Source organism: Papio anubis, chromosome 4 (assembly GCF_008728515.1).
Source record: "Papio anubis isolate 15944 chromosome 4, Panubis1.0, whole genome shotgun sequence".
Lineage (NCBI taxonomy): Eukaryota > Metazoa > Chordata > Mammalia > Primates > Cercopithecidae > Papio > Papio anubis.
In genome coordinates this window covers 118257640-118275201 of record NC_044979.1, presented here as the reverse complement: position 1 = coordinate 118275201, position 17562 = coordinate 118257640, and the positions used below count along the sequence as shown (strand labels likewise).

Below are 17562 nucleotides of genomic sequence, written 5' to 3'. Positions count from 1 at the left end.
CAACATGCATCTTTTCCCTGCCCATTATGCCACAGAAGTTTGATGGGAGGGACAAGTAGGCCCTCCCTGAGAAATCACAGTGTGGTGGGGGTACTACAGCCCACTCACAGGACTATGTCCTGTATAAAGTCACTTAGGATGTTGGGTGCACCAGGGTGGGAGGAGCACCAGGGTGGGAGGAAGTCAGGGAGCTTTCTAAGGAAGGGTAGATTCCAGATGCACAGGATACCTCAGCACAGGGCTGGAGTGCAAGGAAAGTGCAATCCTGCAGGGCTGCCCTGGAGCTTCAGTGGGAAGACTGGAGGGGTGGCAGAGAGGTGCAGGGTGAAACCCATGTAATGTTTTGGTTTAGGAACACTGGGAGAACTTTTCATTTTTATATTGCGATTTAGCTTGTCAATCACTACATTAGATGTTTTTAGAATCATAGTCATTCTTTGAAACCAGCTGCATAGAATTAAACATATATAAAAATCAAGCTTGGTGTAAACCCAGGAGGCGGAGCTTGCAGTGAGCTGAGTTCGGCCACTGCGCTCCACCCTGGGCAACAGAGTGAGACTCCGTCTCAAAAAAAAAAAAAAAATCAAGTTAATATATCTTTAAATTGGTGCTAAAAAGATTTTACTCTTATTTTTCAAAAAGGAAGACAGACTTGGAGATATTTAAATAAATAACAGGTACTTTCTCAAAAATAAGAGTAATGAATAAAGAAAGAACAAACAAGACACAGGTGGAAGCTTACTCTCCTACTTAAGGATCCTTGGTTGTCCTAGATCCCTGAGCAAAAAGCAGCAGGTAGGAGCAATTGCAACTGCATGGGCTCACCCTCACACTACCCTGCACCTTCCCATGATACCCCTTGTTCTATAAAATGGTAAAATGTTAGAAAGCAGAGCTCTCTTCATGCATCCAAAGAAAGAGAGGATAGCTATGCCCTGTCTCATAAAGAGGAATCCCACCAGACGTGATGGAGCCTACTGTAAAGGAAGTGTAGCCGAGGGTTGGTGAGTGGGTGCAGGTAAGGAAACGGAGGCATAAGCATACTCTACTAACTTATCTGAGGTCAAGCATAATTGGTGCCAGAGTGAGAACTACAACCCTGATTTTCTGGATACCAGTCTAATCAATTTCCTATGAGACTAGGAAAATCATTTATAGTCTTTGATATCCTTGCTATAAAAAACACGTTATTGCAATGGACAATCTCTGTAATTGGGTTGTTGATTTCATTGTATGTTGAGCACTCAGTATTCTAGTTAGATAACAATTGTACTGTAATAGAATCTTGAGACAATGATGTTGGTAAAAGGTACAAGGCTCCTAAGTAAAAGGGGCATAGTTTCAACACCAGAATTGAGCAGAAGAAGCTCACTCAAGTCTTTACGACATTACTTCATAAGTTTTCAGAAATGACGTTTCATAATGTACATGTTGAGTACATTTGAATAATTTTTCTTTGTTTGCTTGTTTTATCATTTATATTCCGGCTTTTCTTTCCAGGAATTGGCCCACAGCAATGTACGAATGTACAAAATTAGTTTTCTCATTTAGTGTTCTCATTATGGCTACATCTGTTATGGTTTCCAGACTCTGTTTATTTGTCTTTGGTAAAAATGCACATCTGTGTTTTCATTGAATATCCATTATGATAGCAAGATACTTAACATGTCTCCAATTCAAGTACTCACTTTTGGGTTCATTACTCCTATAAAATGTATGTCTTTAGAAGTATTAATGCCCAGATGTCTGTAAGCATCTACATCAAAAGGAAAAAATTTGTCTTACCATCAGTATATGTGGAAAGTTTATGTTGTTTTAATTGATTCACTATGAGATATCACTGAAATATGGAAGGGTAAAAAGTTAATTCAATCTAACAAACTATTAAAAGAAATATATGAGCTCTTCTGACTACATTGGCATTTTGATGACTTACTCTCTCTCTTCCTCATCAATCTATCCTGAAAAAAATGTATTTTTCTCAACACTAAGATTAATTATTACTCTTATGAGTAATAGATGCCAATTGTAGAAGGGTTTTAAATTTTAAAATAGGGTGAAGAATAAAATTAAAATAACTTATAATTCTATCCAAAATCAATCAGAAGTAATCACTGTTTGCATTTGGATCTTAATTATTTCTGTTGAGAATTTTCTCTACATGTAACTATTATTATTAAGTTTTATATTACATACGTTCAGTTTAATGGATAATTCTTGATCTTCCATTAATTTTTTACCACACGCATACAAACCTTTGCATAATCTATGTCCTTCACTACAACCGGTGCTCACCCAAGTTCTTTTCTTCCTTGTGTGCATTCAATATTTTTCATGATCTTCATTTCAGTTAATATCTCAAGTAGCTATCTCCTGGCATTCTTTTTCATGAACAATATGTCTACAATATATTTTTGAGCCATATTCTACATGAGCATATCTCTGTGGCCCATGTGCTTTACAGGAAACATCTTCACTAGGTGCAGAATGTGGGGAGTATAGCTTTTTCTTTCCATATTCCATAGGTGCTCTTCTATTATTCTCGCCTTTGAGGTTGTGGTTAATATGCCAGAGATATTCCCTCTAGATGGAGCAGCCCCAGTTCTGCCAGGTCCTCATTTTTCCAATGAAAAACTGCTGGACATAACACAACAAATAGAAATAGGAAGATTCTGGGATGCAAACAAGATGGTGGTGCCCTGATACTGTAAGACTTCAACAATACAACAATAAATACCCTGGCTTCCTTATCACCTCACATACATCCTGAACAAGGCATTGCCCAAGTCTCCAAATTGAAACTCAACAAGTACAAATAAGAAAGACTCCCACAAATAAAAAAACCAAAGGACGCGGAAAAGAGTGGTCTAACAAAAGAACTACTCTTTAGCAATATCTGCCTTACTCTAGGCAAACACCACCAGCAAAACTGTCTCCACTCTCTCAGGTTTCAGCAGGGCCCTTTGGGTAGTGAATCTTCCACTCCCTACCTGACAGAGACAAGGGGCACAGTGGTTTTCTCACTGGGGTCCTGAGGCAAGTTGAGTCTCCATCCCTCCTGGTAGCAATGAGACTTCACAAAGCAGAGTGAGACAGGGCTAGCTGCCACTCTACTTCTCATGTCACGAGAGACAAGTGAAGAACTGAGCCTCCACATCTACCTGGCAGCAATGAGACTGAACCCAGAAGTGCAGAATATGGCTACTCAGTACCCTGGTTCCACCACTGCCCTGACCCCAGTGTCAGCAGGACCCAGACGGATGCCAAGCATCCATTCCCATCTGGCTTCGATCAGATGAGACTAAAGAATACTTTCAAAGTGAGCTAGCTGGTACTTCACTAACTGTCTCCAGCATCATCAGGGTCCAGTGGGGAGCAGACTCTACTCCTTCCTCACTTAGAGGCAATGAGACAGCATGAGTCAATGCCTCATTTACCATAAATGTGTCAGTGAGGCTGGTGGGCAATCTGATCCCACTCATCTGCACAAAAGCAGTGTAAGTCAGTTCTCTACCTTTGCCTAGTCAGGGTGGTGTCATCGGGCCCACAGGGGATCAAAACATACACATCTAGGTGGCTCTCATACGATTCCTCAACAGAAGGGTTGCCTGCTAGGAAAAGGCATCCAGAGTCACATACTACAGTTTCCAAAATGTCTAGGATATAACTGAAAATAATCCTTCACAACAAGAGCCAGAATATTACCAGTTGAGAAAGATAATAAACAGATGGTAATGTCAAAATGAACTGAATGTCAGAATTATCTGACAATGTGTATCATAAAGATGCTTCAAAAAGTAATGCTGAATTTTCCTTAAATATGAAAAACAAATTAAAATCTCACTAGAAAATATAAATGATTAAAAAACAAATGAAAATTCTAAAACTAAAATATACAATGACAGAAATTAAAAACCCACTGTATGCTCCACAGTTGAGTGCAGCTAAAAAAAAAAGAGACTCCATGGACTCGAGTTGAAAACATAAAACTTATCCAATTTAAATAACATAGAGAAATAAACTTTTTTAAAAATGAGACTCAGGAAAGAGACCTGTGGAAAAACAATACAAGAGCTAATAATCTCATTACCCGATCTCAGAGAAAAGGGAAAGCGTGAGTGGGGCTGAAAAAGTGTTCAAAGACATAACAGCTGAAAACTTCCCAAGTTTGGCAAAAAAAAACAAAAAACAAACAAAAAAAAAAAAAACTAAAAATCCAAGAGCTAAGTAAATCCCAAATAGGATAAAACCAAAGAAAGCTACACCAAGATACATTATAATTAAATTTCTAGAAACTAATAAGTCAACAACAAAAAAAATTCTTTAAAGCAGTCACAAAGAGAGAGGGAAGAAAATACCAACTAGAGTAATAGTTGGATTTCTAATTTGAAACCATGGAAGCCAAAAGGAGGTAGCACATTTTTTAAGTGCTGAGCTTTTCTTTAATTGTCAACCATGAATTCTATATTCAGTGAAAATATCGTTCAAGAATCAAGGTGAAATAAAGATTGTATCCAGTGAAAAAAACAAGCAAATTTGTCATTAGCAAACCTACTCTTAAGGAATAGCAAAAGAAGTTACTTAAACACAAAGGAAATCATAACAGGAAAAGGCTTAGAACTTCCAAAAGGAAAGATGAACATCAAGATGTATTAAAAATAGCAGCATACATAATAGACTATCGTTCACCTCATGAGTTTCCTAAGTCACATTTGGTGACTCAACTAAAAATTAGAACACCATCTGATGTGGTGCTCGATGTATAGGAAATACTTAAGACAATAATATTTTAAAGGTAAACAGGGTAAAAGGACCTAAATTGAAGTAAGCTTTCTACACGTCACCCAAGATAGTAAATAACAATATCAGTAGACTGTGATAAGTCATACATATGTATTTTAACACCTAGAAGAACCACTAAGAAAATTAAATCAATGTATATACTTAAAAATACTATAAATAAACCATGATAGAATCCTGAAAAAAAAATGCTCAAGTAACTCATGCAAAGCAAGAAAAGAGAAACAGGAAACATAAAACAAATGATGGTGTCAAACTTACACCCAAATATATAAGCAATTACCTTAAATGTAAATGATTCCCAAACACCAATTAAAAGGCAGAGATAGGAAGCTCAGTTTAAAAAATACGACCCAACAATATACGCTCTACACAAAACTCACTTTACACAATGAGATAGGTTGGAAAAAAAATAATGGAAAAGATATAGCATGTAAACATTAACCAAAAGAATAAGAGAAGGAGCGACTACGTTAATATCAGATAAAATAGATCTCACAGCAACTACATTTACTAGTGACAAAGAGGAACACTACATATATGCAAAGGATTAATCTACCAGGAAAATATAATCATCCCAAATGATAAAAGGCTCAATCCACCAGAAATATGTGACTATGCCATATGTCTGTAAGGTACCAATGTGAGGTACACACTTGACGTGTACCTCAGAGCTTCAAAATACATGAAGCAAAAACTGATGGAACTGAACAAAGAAACAAAGCCACAATTTGGAGACTTTACTACTCGCCTCTCAGCAAATGATATGTGTCAGTGATGATCTTCAGCGAAGATTCAGTAATCTTTAATGATCAGGGAAGATACGGAAGAACAACACCACATAATCAACCAACAGGATCTAATTGACATATAACATACATGTCTAACAACGAGTAGAATACTTTTTTCTTAATCACCCATGGAAGCTTCAAGATAAACAATATCCTGACCATAAAATGAACTTCAACCAATTTAAAATAATTGAAATAATGCAGAGTATGGTCACTGACCATGATGAATCAAACCAGAAATCAGTAACAGAAAGACCACAGGAAAATCTCAAAAACTTAGAATTTAAATAACGTGTGTCTAAACAATCCCTGAGTCAAAGATGAAATCTCAAAGGAAATTATAAAAAATGTCAGAGGCCAGTCTTATTTTCATTCCTTTGAAACTAATGTGCTTTGACTCGTTGCTTTGTAAAAACTTTTTTCTTTATCCTTGAACTTTAGAAAATTCACCAAATTTGTCCATCAATCATTGCTACTGCCATAATACCTAATTCACAAATTTTGATAGAATCATGACAAACTCTTCCAATCCATTGGTACAGAATTATTTTGTTGTTTTGTTTTGTGTTTGATTCATTTTCTTCTTACATCATTGCTTCTTTCTTTGTGATTCATCTGCTTTTTTTCTATACTGACTCCTCTAGCTTTTCCCCTCTGATCAGTTTTACTGTGTCACCTTTTCCCTGTGTGTTCTTAGAGAATACTGCATGTTTGTTCTTTAAGTCAATAATTCTAAATGAAGGAGAGAGGTTTGTAATTAATCAATAATGTTATTCACTGTATCCAACGAAAATTCATATTTCTGTCTTCATCTAAGTTAGCTCCTTTTTTGTAACACACTGCAGCTCCGCCTGGCATTTTCTTCTTATCTTTTATCCTCTCTTTCATAGAGTTCACACATTTTCCTCTATTTATGCAGATATAAACACACCATGAGATGCTCCCCGTGAAAACACCCTCTCAATATATGCAATGTCCTCCTCTCTGTGGTTGGGGGATCAGTCCTTGTTCCACGCTGGGTTTGGTAACTGGCTTTGCTGTCCTTTTGTTTCTTACTCCTTCTTGATTCCAGCAAGGGCAAGCTAGTACTGATGCTTTTCATTGCTCAGAATCCTCCCTTACCAGGGTGCCCCTTTACCTTCACTTGGGTACCACCAGATCTTCTCTCTATATATCTCCAAAGCTCTCAAGGGCATGTTGAAAGTTATGAATGCTAGCCAATTACCAATAGCCAATGCGGTTCATTCAGTAGCTCTATTACAGATCAGAGATTTTCCCCTGTTCTCATGCTCATACTCTCTGTTATGATTTGGAGATTTTAGCAGGTTTCTCATTTCATCAAAAGCAAAGCAGGAAAAACTACCATGCATGTCATTCACTGCTCCCAGGTTCATTTCATCTCTGTCCCATCATCCTAGCATGCAACATGCACCACCCTTCTCCTTCCCCTCTGGGGTCTACAGCATACTAATGAGTTGTGGCCCTCCAGGGGATTACAAAGGAGATATATAAATGTGGAGAAAAGAAAGACAAGAGCTCTTCCTTGTTCTAATACAGAACAGTCCTCCCCTGACACCCAGTAGCCAGGTATCTATCAGGTTCCTTCCTAGCAGTCAGAAGGTGAGTGTGGATATCTCTAAACTGACTACTAACTTATACTTCTGTCTGTTTTCCCGCTTCAATGGTCAAAATATGGATCAGCTGGGAAGTTTATCAGTTTAACCCAGTGGTTCTCAGACTTCATTACAATTAGAATCACCCAAAAACATTTAAAATGCCTGCTGTCAAAGACTTACTCCAAATCAAGCAAATCAGAATATTTTTGGGTTAGCGACAGAAATAAGTATTTTTTAAACGCTTAAGTGATTCCAATGAGTAGACAGTTTAATGACCATGGATCTAGCTTGTTCATGACATTGCTGAGGTTAATTCCTCTCACACGGTGGCACTTCATTACTAGCACTCCAAGGTTTGGATGAAATTTCAATAAGTAGTTGGAGAAGTTTAACCTTTACAACTGCTATCATCACCACCCACAACCACCCCCAATAACACAAAATAAAATAATACCTATCCCCTTTCATTTTTACTCTATCAGAGGAAGATACCTTCTTATCTACTTAAGCACTATCTATTTAATCTTCTGTTTTCACTTATTCTGTTAATCTTATTAAAAGAAATTTCCTCTTAGGTTCATTATGTCTTTATTTAACATTTTAATTTAATAAAATTATGCCAACTTAAAAGGTCCTAGTAATGAAAGAAGCAAGTACGTATTTTGCTGCATATTTATCTTTCTTTTAGAAGGTAATTATCATAATGTAATGTACTATAGTAATCCTAAAATGTAGTGCAAAAGCAAATTCACTTAAATAACATATTTATTAAATATCTATGAATAAAGACTTTAGAAAACACAAACATCAGTAGTATAAACACCTTCCAAGAAGTGTTTACATTCTTATTAACAAAGGAATGTAAACAAATAATGATAACGTGAAGTATCAACTGCTCTAATGACTGTCTTAGTCTATTTTCTTTTGCTATAATAGAATACCTGAGAATGGGTTATTTATTTATTTATTTATTTATTGAGACCGTCGCTCATGCTGGAGTACAGTGATGTTAGCTCACTGCAACCTCCGTCTCCCGGATTCAAGCAATTCTCCTGCCTCAGCCTCCCAAGTAGCTGGGATTACAGGTGTCCACCAACACACCCGGCTAATTTCTTTTTATTTTTAGTAGAGACAGGGTTTCCCCACGTTGGCCAGACTGGTCTCCAACTCCTGACTTCAGGTGATACACCTGCCTCAGCCAACCAAAGTTCTGGGGTTACAAGAATGAGCCACCATGCCCAGCTATGAGACTGGATAATTAATAAAGGAAAAATGTTGTTTTTCACAGTCTGGAGTCTGGGAACTCCAAGGGCATGGCACCAGCAATAAGTAGCCCACTCCTGAGACACCGGCATTAAGTCATTCATGACAGTGGAGCCCTCATGACCCAAGCACCTCCCAAAGGCCCCTCCTCCCAACACTGTTACACTGGGGACCAAGTTTCCAACACATAGACTTTTGGGAGACACATTCAAAATACAGCAATGACCTAACACAGTGTCTGGGAAATATCTGTCATTATATGAATGCTTGCTAAAAATAAATATATGGATGAATTTCATAAGCAAATAACTATGGGAGAAGAAAGAAAAGCCACTAATTCATCCTGCAAGGGTGGTGAGTATTCCAGCAGAGCTGATGTCTGAGATGGGCCTAGAAAGTTGAGCAGGAATGCTTAAGGTGATGCAGGAGAAGACAGGCAGTCTCAGCAGAGGCAATGCAGATACCAGGCTCACAGGGACGGCAGGGCAGTGATGCAAAGGCCAGCCACACAGAGGGGAAAGTGAGAGGCCGTAAGGGAGAGACGAGGCTGAGATGATAGGTCAGGAGCAGCTAGCACATGCCAATTTAGAAGTGTGATCTTTATCATGAACACACATGTGAGACATTAAAAGTCTTGAATATTGGGCAAGAAGGACGAGGTTTACAATTTTAGAAATACTTTTCCCAGAGAAATATCAACATCTTGATTGTGCCTTTATTGCTGAATCAATATAAGTGGAATCTTGACAAAAACGCTTTCAGAAGAGTGCAACCAGAATAGGAAGATGCGCAGACATAGACTATCATCAAAAAGTTACCCAAGGTCATCTGCGGTGGGCACATAGAATTGGATTTGTGTTTTGTTTTTGTATTTTTAGTATTTCACCCCAGTTGGACATTGCTGGGAAAAGTTAAAAGAAAGTGAGTGGGCAAGTCATGTAAATATAAGGGAGAGAAAATTCCAGAAAAGGGAACTGTGATGTGAAATGGGAGAACAGGTGGCATACTTAGGAGAAAGCAAGGAGTCAGATGTGGCTAGAGTTGAAATTTCAGCAAGGTTGCGATTAAGTGGTTTGAGATGAAGCAGGAGAGGCTGCAGGGCCCAGACCAGGGAGGACCTGCAGGTCATAGGTAGGAATTGTTTCTTTCTTTTAAGAGCTATAGGAAGCCAGAGGGGATGCTGTAATCTGACAGATACATTCCATGGGTGATGGTGGGCACGTATGCAGAGATGAGACTTTTGGGGTAGGGAGCAAGGGTGGCCCCAGGGACCCACAAAATAAGCTGGTGAAAGCGTCCAGGTAGGAGTGCATGGTACCATGGGCCAGGTGAGCAATAGTAACATACTGAAAATGTGCACATTCAGGATTTCAAGGGCAGAAGAGATAAGATTTGCTGATTTACCACGGAATATGCAGGACAAAACGCAATCAAGATTAGGATTTTGGCCTCAACTGACTTAAATTTCCGTGAGATTCTGAAAAATATTACATGACATGTGACTAAGTTACTAATGTGAGCATAAAGAGAGGAAAAAAGTCTCTGATATGAAAATATATTCCATGCTTTTTTCATCCCTTACATGTACCCCCAAATCCATGCCTTTCCCCCAGGCTCTAGGCTGTACTTGCAAGGAAGTCTTGGCATCTTTTGCACTCACTAAGTAGAGAACACCCCAATTGCAGTCATACTCATACAGGAGGAAATGATTTACCTTGGAGATTCACTTCTCAAACCACATCTATTTGGTCTAGGCCAGTACCAGCCTTTCAATACTTTAAAAACTGACTCCAGTTGAATCATTATAATATTCAGATTTACAATGAGTTTTAGGTTCAAAATTAGGGGTTCTGAAAAGCTGCAAATTTACTCAACAGAGAGAAAGGGCCAGCCTGGGTTTTAAGAAAATAGCTTCTTATCATGTGGCCTGCATCAGGATTCAGAAATCTCTAATATTAGAATGTGTACATCTGCTGAAACCTCATCAAAAACCATTGTGATGAGAAGTGTGATATATTGTCCGTGTAGTACAATGATCCGTGCATTCACTTGTTATAGCCTGAATGTCCCCTGAGCCTGGTGCTGTGGGACTGCTGAGACCAACAGGGAGCAAAACACAACTTCTGCTTTCACGGGATTTATCGAAGCTCCATACTGGGGCAAGGTTTGTTTCACTATAATTATTAAGCTAATAGTTCTAGCTCTGTCCATTTCCCATAGGAACAAGCACGCATCAAGGGATGTAATACAATATTTTCTTCAGAGCCCTGCTTGTGGGAGTTCTTTATCAATATTTTGATAATAACTCCCAACACACCCTCCTGTGGGGCTATGTATTGTATATTCCCAATTTATTGCACAAACCTTCCTTTCCCATGATGATGCATCAACAAGTCAAATTAGAATTTATCTGTTTAGTCTCGTTTCGAAAAAAACCTCTCTCTGCTTAATTCCTTCTACTTTAATTTTTCATTTCTGAAATACCATTGAACTAGCCCTCTGGAGGTCACCAGCAAAACCTCTGCATTCTTATTCTTCTGGATGACCCTGAAATATTTCATTTTTCCTGCCCATCTGTGTGAAATTCTGCCCCAATGGCCTTCATGCCAAGATCTTCTTACCTCAAGGGATACAGAATTTTGTCCTCTTCCCTCTGTTCTACCCATAGCCCTCTTCTGTTCTGAGCCTGTGTCTGACCCATGCAGGATCTCACTTTACCACACTTTTATCTATCATTTGTTATTAAGGTTAGAACTTAGGTTACCTATGACTGCTCTACTGAACTTTTCTCTCCAGTTTTCTGAATCCTACTGCACATTTTCATCTATATATGTGAACCAAAGTAGCATCTCTGATCCTGCACAAATCACCTCACCCCTTCCTTGAAAACGTATCTTCTCCCTGACATTTCTTATAATGTCATCAGTACTGAACTTTAAAATGCTCAGGTTTATATTTTAGCCTTTCTTAAAATCTTGTTTATTCCCATCCCTAGTGCCTCAATCTTTTCTCCCATCTGTCTGAAATTTATCATTTCTTTTTCCTCTGGATTCATCCTGGCCTCAAAATTGTAAGCAGTATCCTTCCAATAGGTCATTAAATTGCCACCAGTCTTCTTCCTTTAATCAGCGGTTTCCAGATCATTCTTCCTAACATATTACTTATATGATGTCATTCTTATTGTCACATATTGGTAAAGCCTGTCTATTGCTTACCAAACTCCATACTCTTCATCATGTCAGTCAAAGCCAAGCAGCATTTTATGTTAAACAACCTTTCCAAAGTGATCAACAATTATCCCTCTATGTTCAGCTTTATGATGAGGTCAAACTGGACTCTTCCACATAAGCTGAACATACACTATGATTGTTATTGCATTGCTGAGACCTGGAATGGCTTTCTGACCTCAGTCAAACTTCTGCTCATTGTTCAAGATCCAATGTTAATGACTTCCCCTCTGTGAACCACGCTGTATTCATGCCCACCAGAATGACGTCTCGGTTTGATGTCGTAGAAGAGCAAGAGTTTGTTATCAGCTAGAGCTAGAATCCAATTATGGCCCTATTATTACCTTGCTCAGATGTTTTCTGAAAATCAGTTTTCTAATCAGTAAAGTAGGCAAATATTGTCTATCTTACAAACTTGACATAAAAATTAGATAAGACCATGGATGTTAAATATCTAATGAAGTTCTTGATACATTTCAAATATTTTATAAACGTTATTCTGCTGTCCCTACTCTGTATGACTATTATACTATTTTTATACTTCTCTTAGTCATGTACATTTTTAACTTTTATATTACCTATTATCATTCCAAAATAATTACAGTACCACAAAATAATTAAATTTACTTTGTTAAAAAAATTGGTGTAGAAGGAAAAATAAATATGGAAAAATAAAGTACGATTGAAATAAAGTGAGAGTATATTAGAAAAATTGTTTAGTGTTGATGTCTATGTGAATTAATGTTTCAACAAATATATTTTGTCAATAAATTGTGGTGGACATGGTATGTTGCTTATACTTCTTGTTTCTTTCCTTTCTTTAGAAAAGAAACTAAATTAAATTAACAAATTATAATTTATCCCACCCAAGTGAAACAAATAAACATTTACTTAAACCAATAAGGTAACTCTGGATACCAGAAATGGACCCGTGCCATTTACCAAAATAAGAAAGCATAGATAATGAATCCATGATCAACATAAATAATTGATGAATTGAGGGCTCAGCATAAATCAAAATGTGATGTTCATCTTCCCAATGATAAGGAGGAGGGACAGTCTGTATTCTCTGTCACAGTATTCCATATAATATTGTCTTTAAAAGATAAAATTTTTCTTGCTTCTGTAAGATACTAAGTCACAGAATAAAATAATTTTAGGAGATAACTCACCAGTCACATTTTGTTCCCCTCATCCTACAGAGGAGGTTATAGGTTCAAGAAAGTAAAGACATTTAATGACACACAAATAAAGGGAAAGAGAGCCTACAACTTTGTATTGTGTTTAGACATGGATTGGCTGCCAAGTAGAAACTTTCTCATTGCTCCTCACATTTCTATTCAAAACCTTTTCTGCTTCTTTCACTTTTAAAAACATTGTCTTTTGAAAGTAGTGAATTATAATGCATGAAAAATAACATTACCGTATTGTCGCCAGTCCACAGTAGGGGGTAGGTGCTGCCACAAAATAAGGTTGTTTAGATGATTTAAGTAGGAAGGTAGGGAATGAAAACCCTTCTGATTATACCACACCTAAAAAAAGAAAGATAATTTAATGGCTCTCACAAAATTAGTTCTTAAGTCTGTTTGTCAACTATTCTGGGATATAAAGAACATATGTGTCAATTGACTTCCAAGGCACCTGAGTGCAGGATTCAAAGTAATGTTCCTGGTGGCTGACAGTGAGCAGTCAATTCCAGTATGCTAATTTTATATTTATCTCAAGCATATAATTTACAGCTAAAAATAGATTAATTTTCCCCAGAACAAATGTGAATGTTGCTCTATAATTATATTCTTACAAGAAAAAAGGAACCAAAGCCTATCATTTTTTTTCTTTCTCAGTTAGTAAGCTAATGAAATTTGACCTGCAAATTAAAAGTGTGGAAGATGATCAGAAAAAAAATGATTACTTTCAAATTAATAACTGAGCATGGAACATTATTTCTCAGAATAAACTGAACTGAACATTTACTGAGCATGGAGAATAAAGTAGCATGCCTGTCAAGAGAAAGGTGAAAATAAGAGAAAGACAATGTTATTAAAGCTGGAATAAGAAGCATCATAAAAAACACTAATCACACCATCAGTATCTATATTTCAAAGTATCAATATTTTAATAAAAATGAAAATATATTATTAATTTGAAAAGCAAGTGAGTATCTTCTAGAACTATGATGACTCCAACTGATGCATTTTGGTCTTAATTCAATTGACTGAACAGCTCATTTCTCTAGAAGAGTCTGCCTTTTGTGACAGATAATCCACTTGGTAGAATTAGAACTGCACCACAGCAAGTTAAGGCTTGGAGGAACCTATTCAAGTTCTCGTAGTTTATGCAAACTTTGGACTAGATCTCAAATCCCTTCCAACTTGAGGGCTTCCAATCTATTTTCTTTCCACCCCTTCATGCTATAACTAATTATTTTTTAACCACAGTCTTGTGTGGCAGCTATTGTGTTCGTGGAAACAGTTAAGTAATAAAATATTGATCATATAGTTAAAAAACCAAAAACAGAAAAAACAAAAACAAAACCCTAAGACACAAGACAATTGTTCCCCAATTCTTTCTCAAATAGCCTGCCTCTTCAGGCAATTCAGAAAGCAGACCTCATCTTTCACACCACTCGTTTTAAATATTTTCTTAAGTTCACAAAGAAATCCTTGCCAATCATTTTTTTAAACCCCAAGGGGAAGAAGTGAAACTTGAGACCCACTAACTACAGAACTGTGAGTGTTCAAGGCTATGCCTAAACAGAGTGGGATTTTGTGACCAAAAAGAAAAAGAAAAAGAAAATCTAAAGCAACGTAGACACACAATTCTCCAAAGTAGGGTAAATTCCAAGTTCCTTTGATGGAAAAGTCAAAAGTGAACTGAAGGAGTTTATGTCATATATCAGAGGTGTGTCCACGTCACCCACCCACACAGCTCTGTACTGTCACCCTCCGGGGTCTCTCGCCCATGTCACCCTGCCCCCTCACACACACACACCTGCACAGGCACTAGCCAGATTTCTGGAAATGATAGAAGCTTAAGATTCTGTTGAAGTTATGGGACAGGCTAATCTGGCAGAAAAGCCCACTGCCTGTGGAAAGTGGAATCTCCCACTAGCCCTGTCTGTGACCTCCTTCTCCCCCAAGCCTTGATTCCCTTAACTGCGCAAATGAAGGGAAAAAAATAGAAGACACAATGATAGTCCCTGCCCTGAATTAAGGTTTTTTAATTTTGTTTTGTTTTATTATTTTAATTTTTGTTTTAAAAGTAGAGTGATTTAAAAAAAAAACTTAAAAATGACACTACACTACAGTACAGAAACAAAAGCAGAGCTTCTTTGATAGAATGGAGCTAGAAAGACAGGAGGCCGCCTGCTCAGCCTCCTTAGGTTCACCCTTTGTAGACTCTGAGACCTCTGTTTGTGTGGTTTTTTTTGTTTTTGTTTTTGTTTTTGTTTTTGTTTTTTTGAGACAGAGTTTTGCTCTTGTTGCCCAGGTTGCAGTGCAACGGTGCAATCTCAGCTCACCACAACCTCTGCCTCCCGAGTTCAAGGGATTCTCTTGCCTTAACCTCCCGAGTAGCTGGGATTACAGGCATGCGCCACCACACCCAGCTAATTTTGTATTCTTAGTAGAGACGGGGTTTCTCCATGTTGGTCAGGCTGGTCTCGAACTCCCAACCTCAGGTGATCCGCCCACCTTGGACTCCCAAAGTCCTGAGATTATAGGTGTGAGCCACTGCACCCGGCTAAAACTTCTGTTCATGATTGCATTAAGGGCCCTAGTTATTTACCATCTCTGTATCCACGTGCTTTGCTATATGACTTTCATGCCCTCCCAATCTGATGCTGTGCTTGACCATGTGACTTGCTATGGCCAATAGAATGTGGCACAAGCAGAGGTTTGAGAGACACGTGTACGTTCCTGAAGGCTCCCTTATGCCTCTGCTATCACTATGGGAGCATGGCCAGACTAATCTGCTGGAGGATCAGATGCAACAGTGGAGCTGAGACCTCCACTGTCATCCCAGCTGAAGCCAATAGCCAGCCAACCACACACATGTTCATTCCTGGCCAAGATCAGCCCAGCTCATTCTGTATTAGAAAAACCTCACAGACCCATGAGCTAAATGAACGTCCATTGTGGAGGCCACTGAGCTTTGAAATTGTTGTTGTAGAGCATTATTGTAGCCATAGAATACCAACATAGTGATTTACACTGGAATAAGGTGTTACTGTACCAAAAACTGAAAATAGTTGGCATCGCTTTTGAGAACAGCAAGTTGGGGGACAAAGAAACAATCAGAGAAGCCTGGAAATACATGATAAAATACTTAGGAATACTGGAGGAAAATAATAAAAAACAAACTGCTATAAATAGCTGAAAAAAGGATGATGCATATTACAGTGTGAGAACAGTGGGTAATATTATCACCTGTACTAACTTCAAAGATGGAAATGGTGCCCAATAAACATTTTGACCTGGGTATGGAGCTCTCTAGAGAGAATGTTGAAAGACATGGCCTCAGAAGAAAGATCAAGTCAAGGGTGCGATTGTAAGAACTTTGTTGAGATCTTCAAAGAATGATGCTGCTTAGAGACTCTCTCAGGGGGACACAGGGCTTTTAGGAACCTAAAGGGTGTTGTCCCCTAGTATTCTGGCATTCCCCAAATGCCACAAATTAATTTTAGAGAGAGCAGCATATCTCAACAACATCGTGAGAGTAGCTTGTGGATCTCAGTTAGAAAACTAGAAAACCTAGAGTGCTTTATAGGAAGCTGTATCAAGAAGGTACCCCAGGCTGGAATACAAGTAAAATGTAAATAGCTCTGTAAGAACCCAGCTGTCCACAGGCAGGAAGCAGGCTGAGAGCTACTCAAAAGGCGTATTTTAAAGTATCTTCACACACAGCCATGGAGGGCAATGGAAGGGAAAGCACCTCGCAGAGTAGAGTTAAGGGCCAATGCAGATGATGAGCTGGGGAACATTCCCAGGATGCAGAACCAGGGCCTGGCTAAGGAGCATCCCAAATTCCCCACAGCTAGTGGGGCCTGGCACCATCTGTTATGCACAGCCCACAGCAGCACAATCCCACAGACTCATGAGCGAAATGCATGTTTACTCTTGATGTTACTAATGGTTTGCAGTTGTTTGCTATATGGCATCATTTTGGCAATAAATGATTGATTTGCAGAGTTGCAAGGAACAGATTTTAAAATGTTCTGGAACTCCTGATCCGTTCCTTTATAAACTGGCCTTTACTTGAGAAAGGTTTTATAAATTCTTTAAGTAATAAATGCATACTTTGTGATGATGTTAAAGTTAGCATTCAGGACTTAAAAGAGTTCAAAGAAAAAGCTTTTCTTTCTTTCTTTCTTTTTCTTTTTCTTTTTCTCCTAAGAATGGTTTTCTAAAACTAGGCTGTGTTCTGGAAATAAGCTGTGGGATTTCCTTCCCTACCAGTCCATAAGTCATGAAGTGATAAAGTTCAATAAATGAAATAGGAAATTAATCTTCTTTTAGGAACATACTATGACACCCCAGAACAGACCTTTCATCTCAGGAATAACAGCCCCTCAGAAAAGTAACTAAGTAGCTATAAGAAAAAAAAAAAAAAACCCAGTGGATATTCAAATACATTAAATTCCATGGGAGAACAGAATTATGCAAAAAAAAAAAAAAAAAAAAAAAAAAGGGAAAATGTGTTTGGTTTCTTTAACTGAAATGTGTAAGTTCTAAAGAGTGTTTTGATTAAACAAGCTAAACACTCATGATAGAACTCATAAAGGTCGCACAAGAGACATTCTACAAGATAATGAACCATACATTAAGCCTATTCATATGCAAATTTTCCATGTTTTCCTTCAGAAAG

At 38.0% G+C, this 17562-nt stretch overlaps 1 protein-coding gene across 2 annotated transcripts in view; it reads right to left on the bottom strand.

Moving 5' to 3' along the window:
• The window catches only part of ABCA13 (ATP binding cassette subfamily A member 13), a 492370-nt gene that overhangs the window by 149301 nt on the left and 325507 nt on the right, over positions 1–17562 (bottom strand). For both annotated transcript variants that reach the window (XM_017956721.3, XM_031665413.1), the window contains one exon: positions 13121–13229. In XM_017956721.3, coding sequence (XP_017812210.3) covers positions 13121–13229 — 109 coding nt within the window. The remainder of the gene's footprint in view (positions 1–13120; positions 13230–17562) is intronic.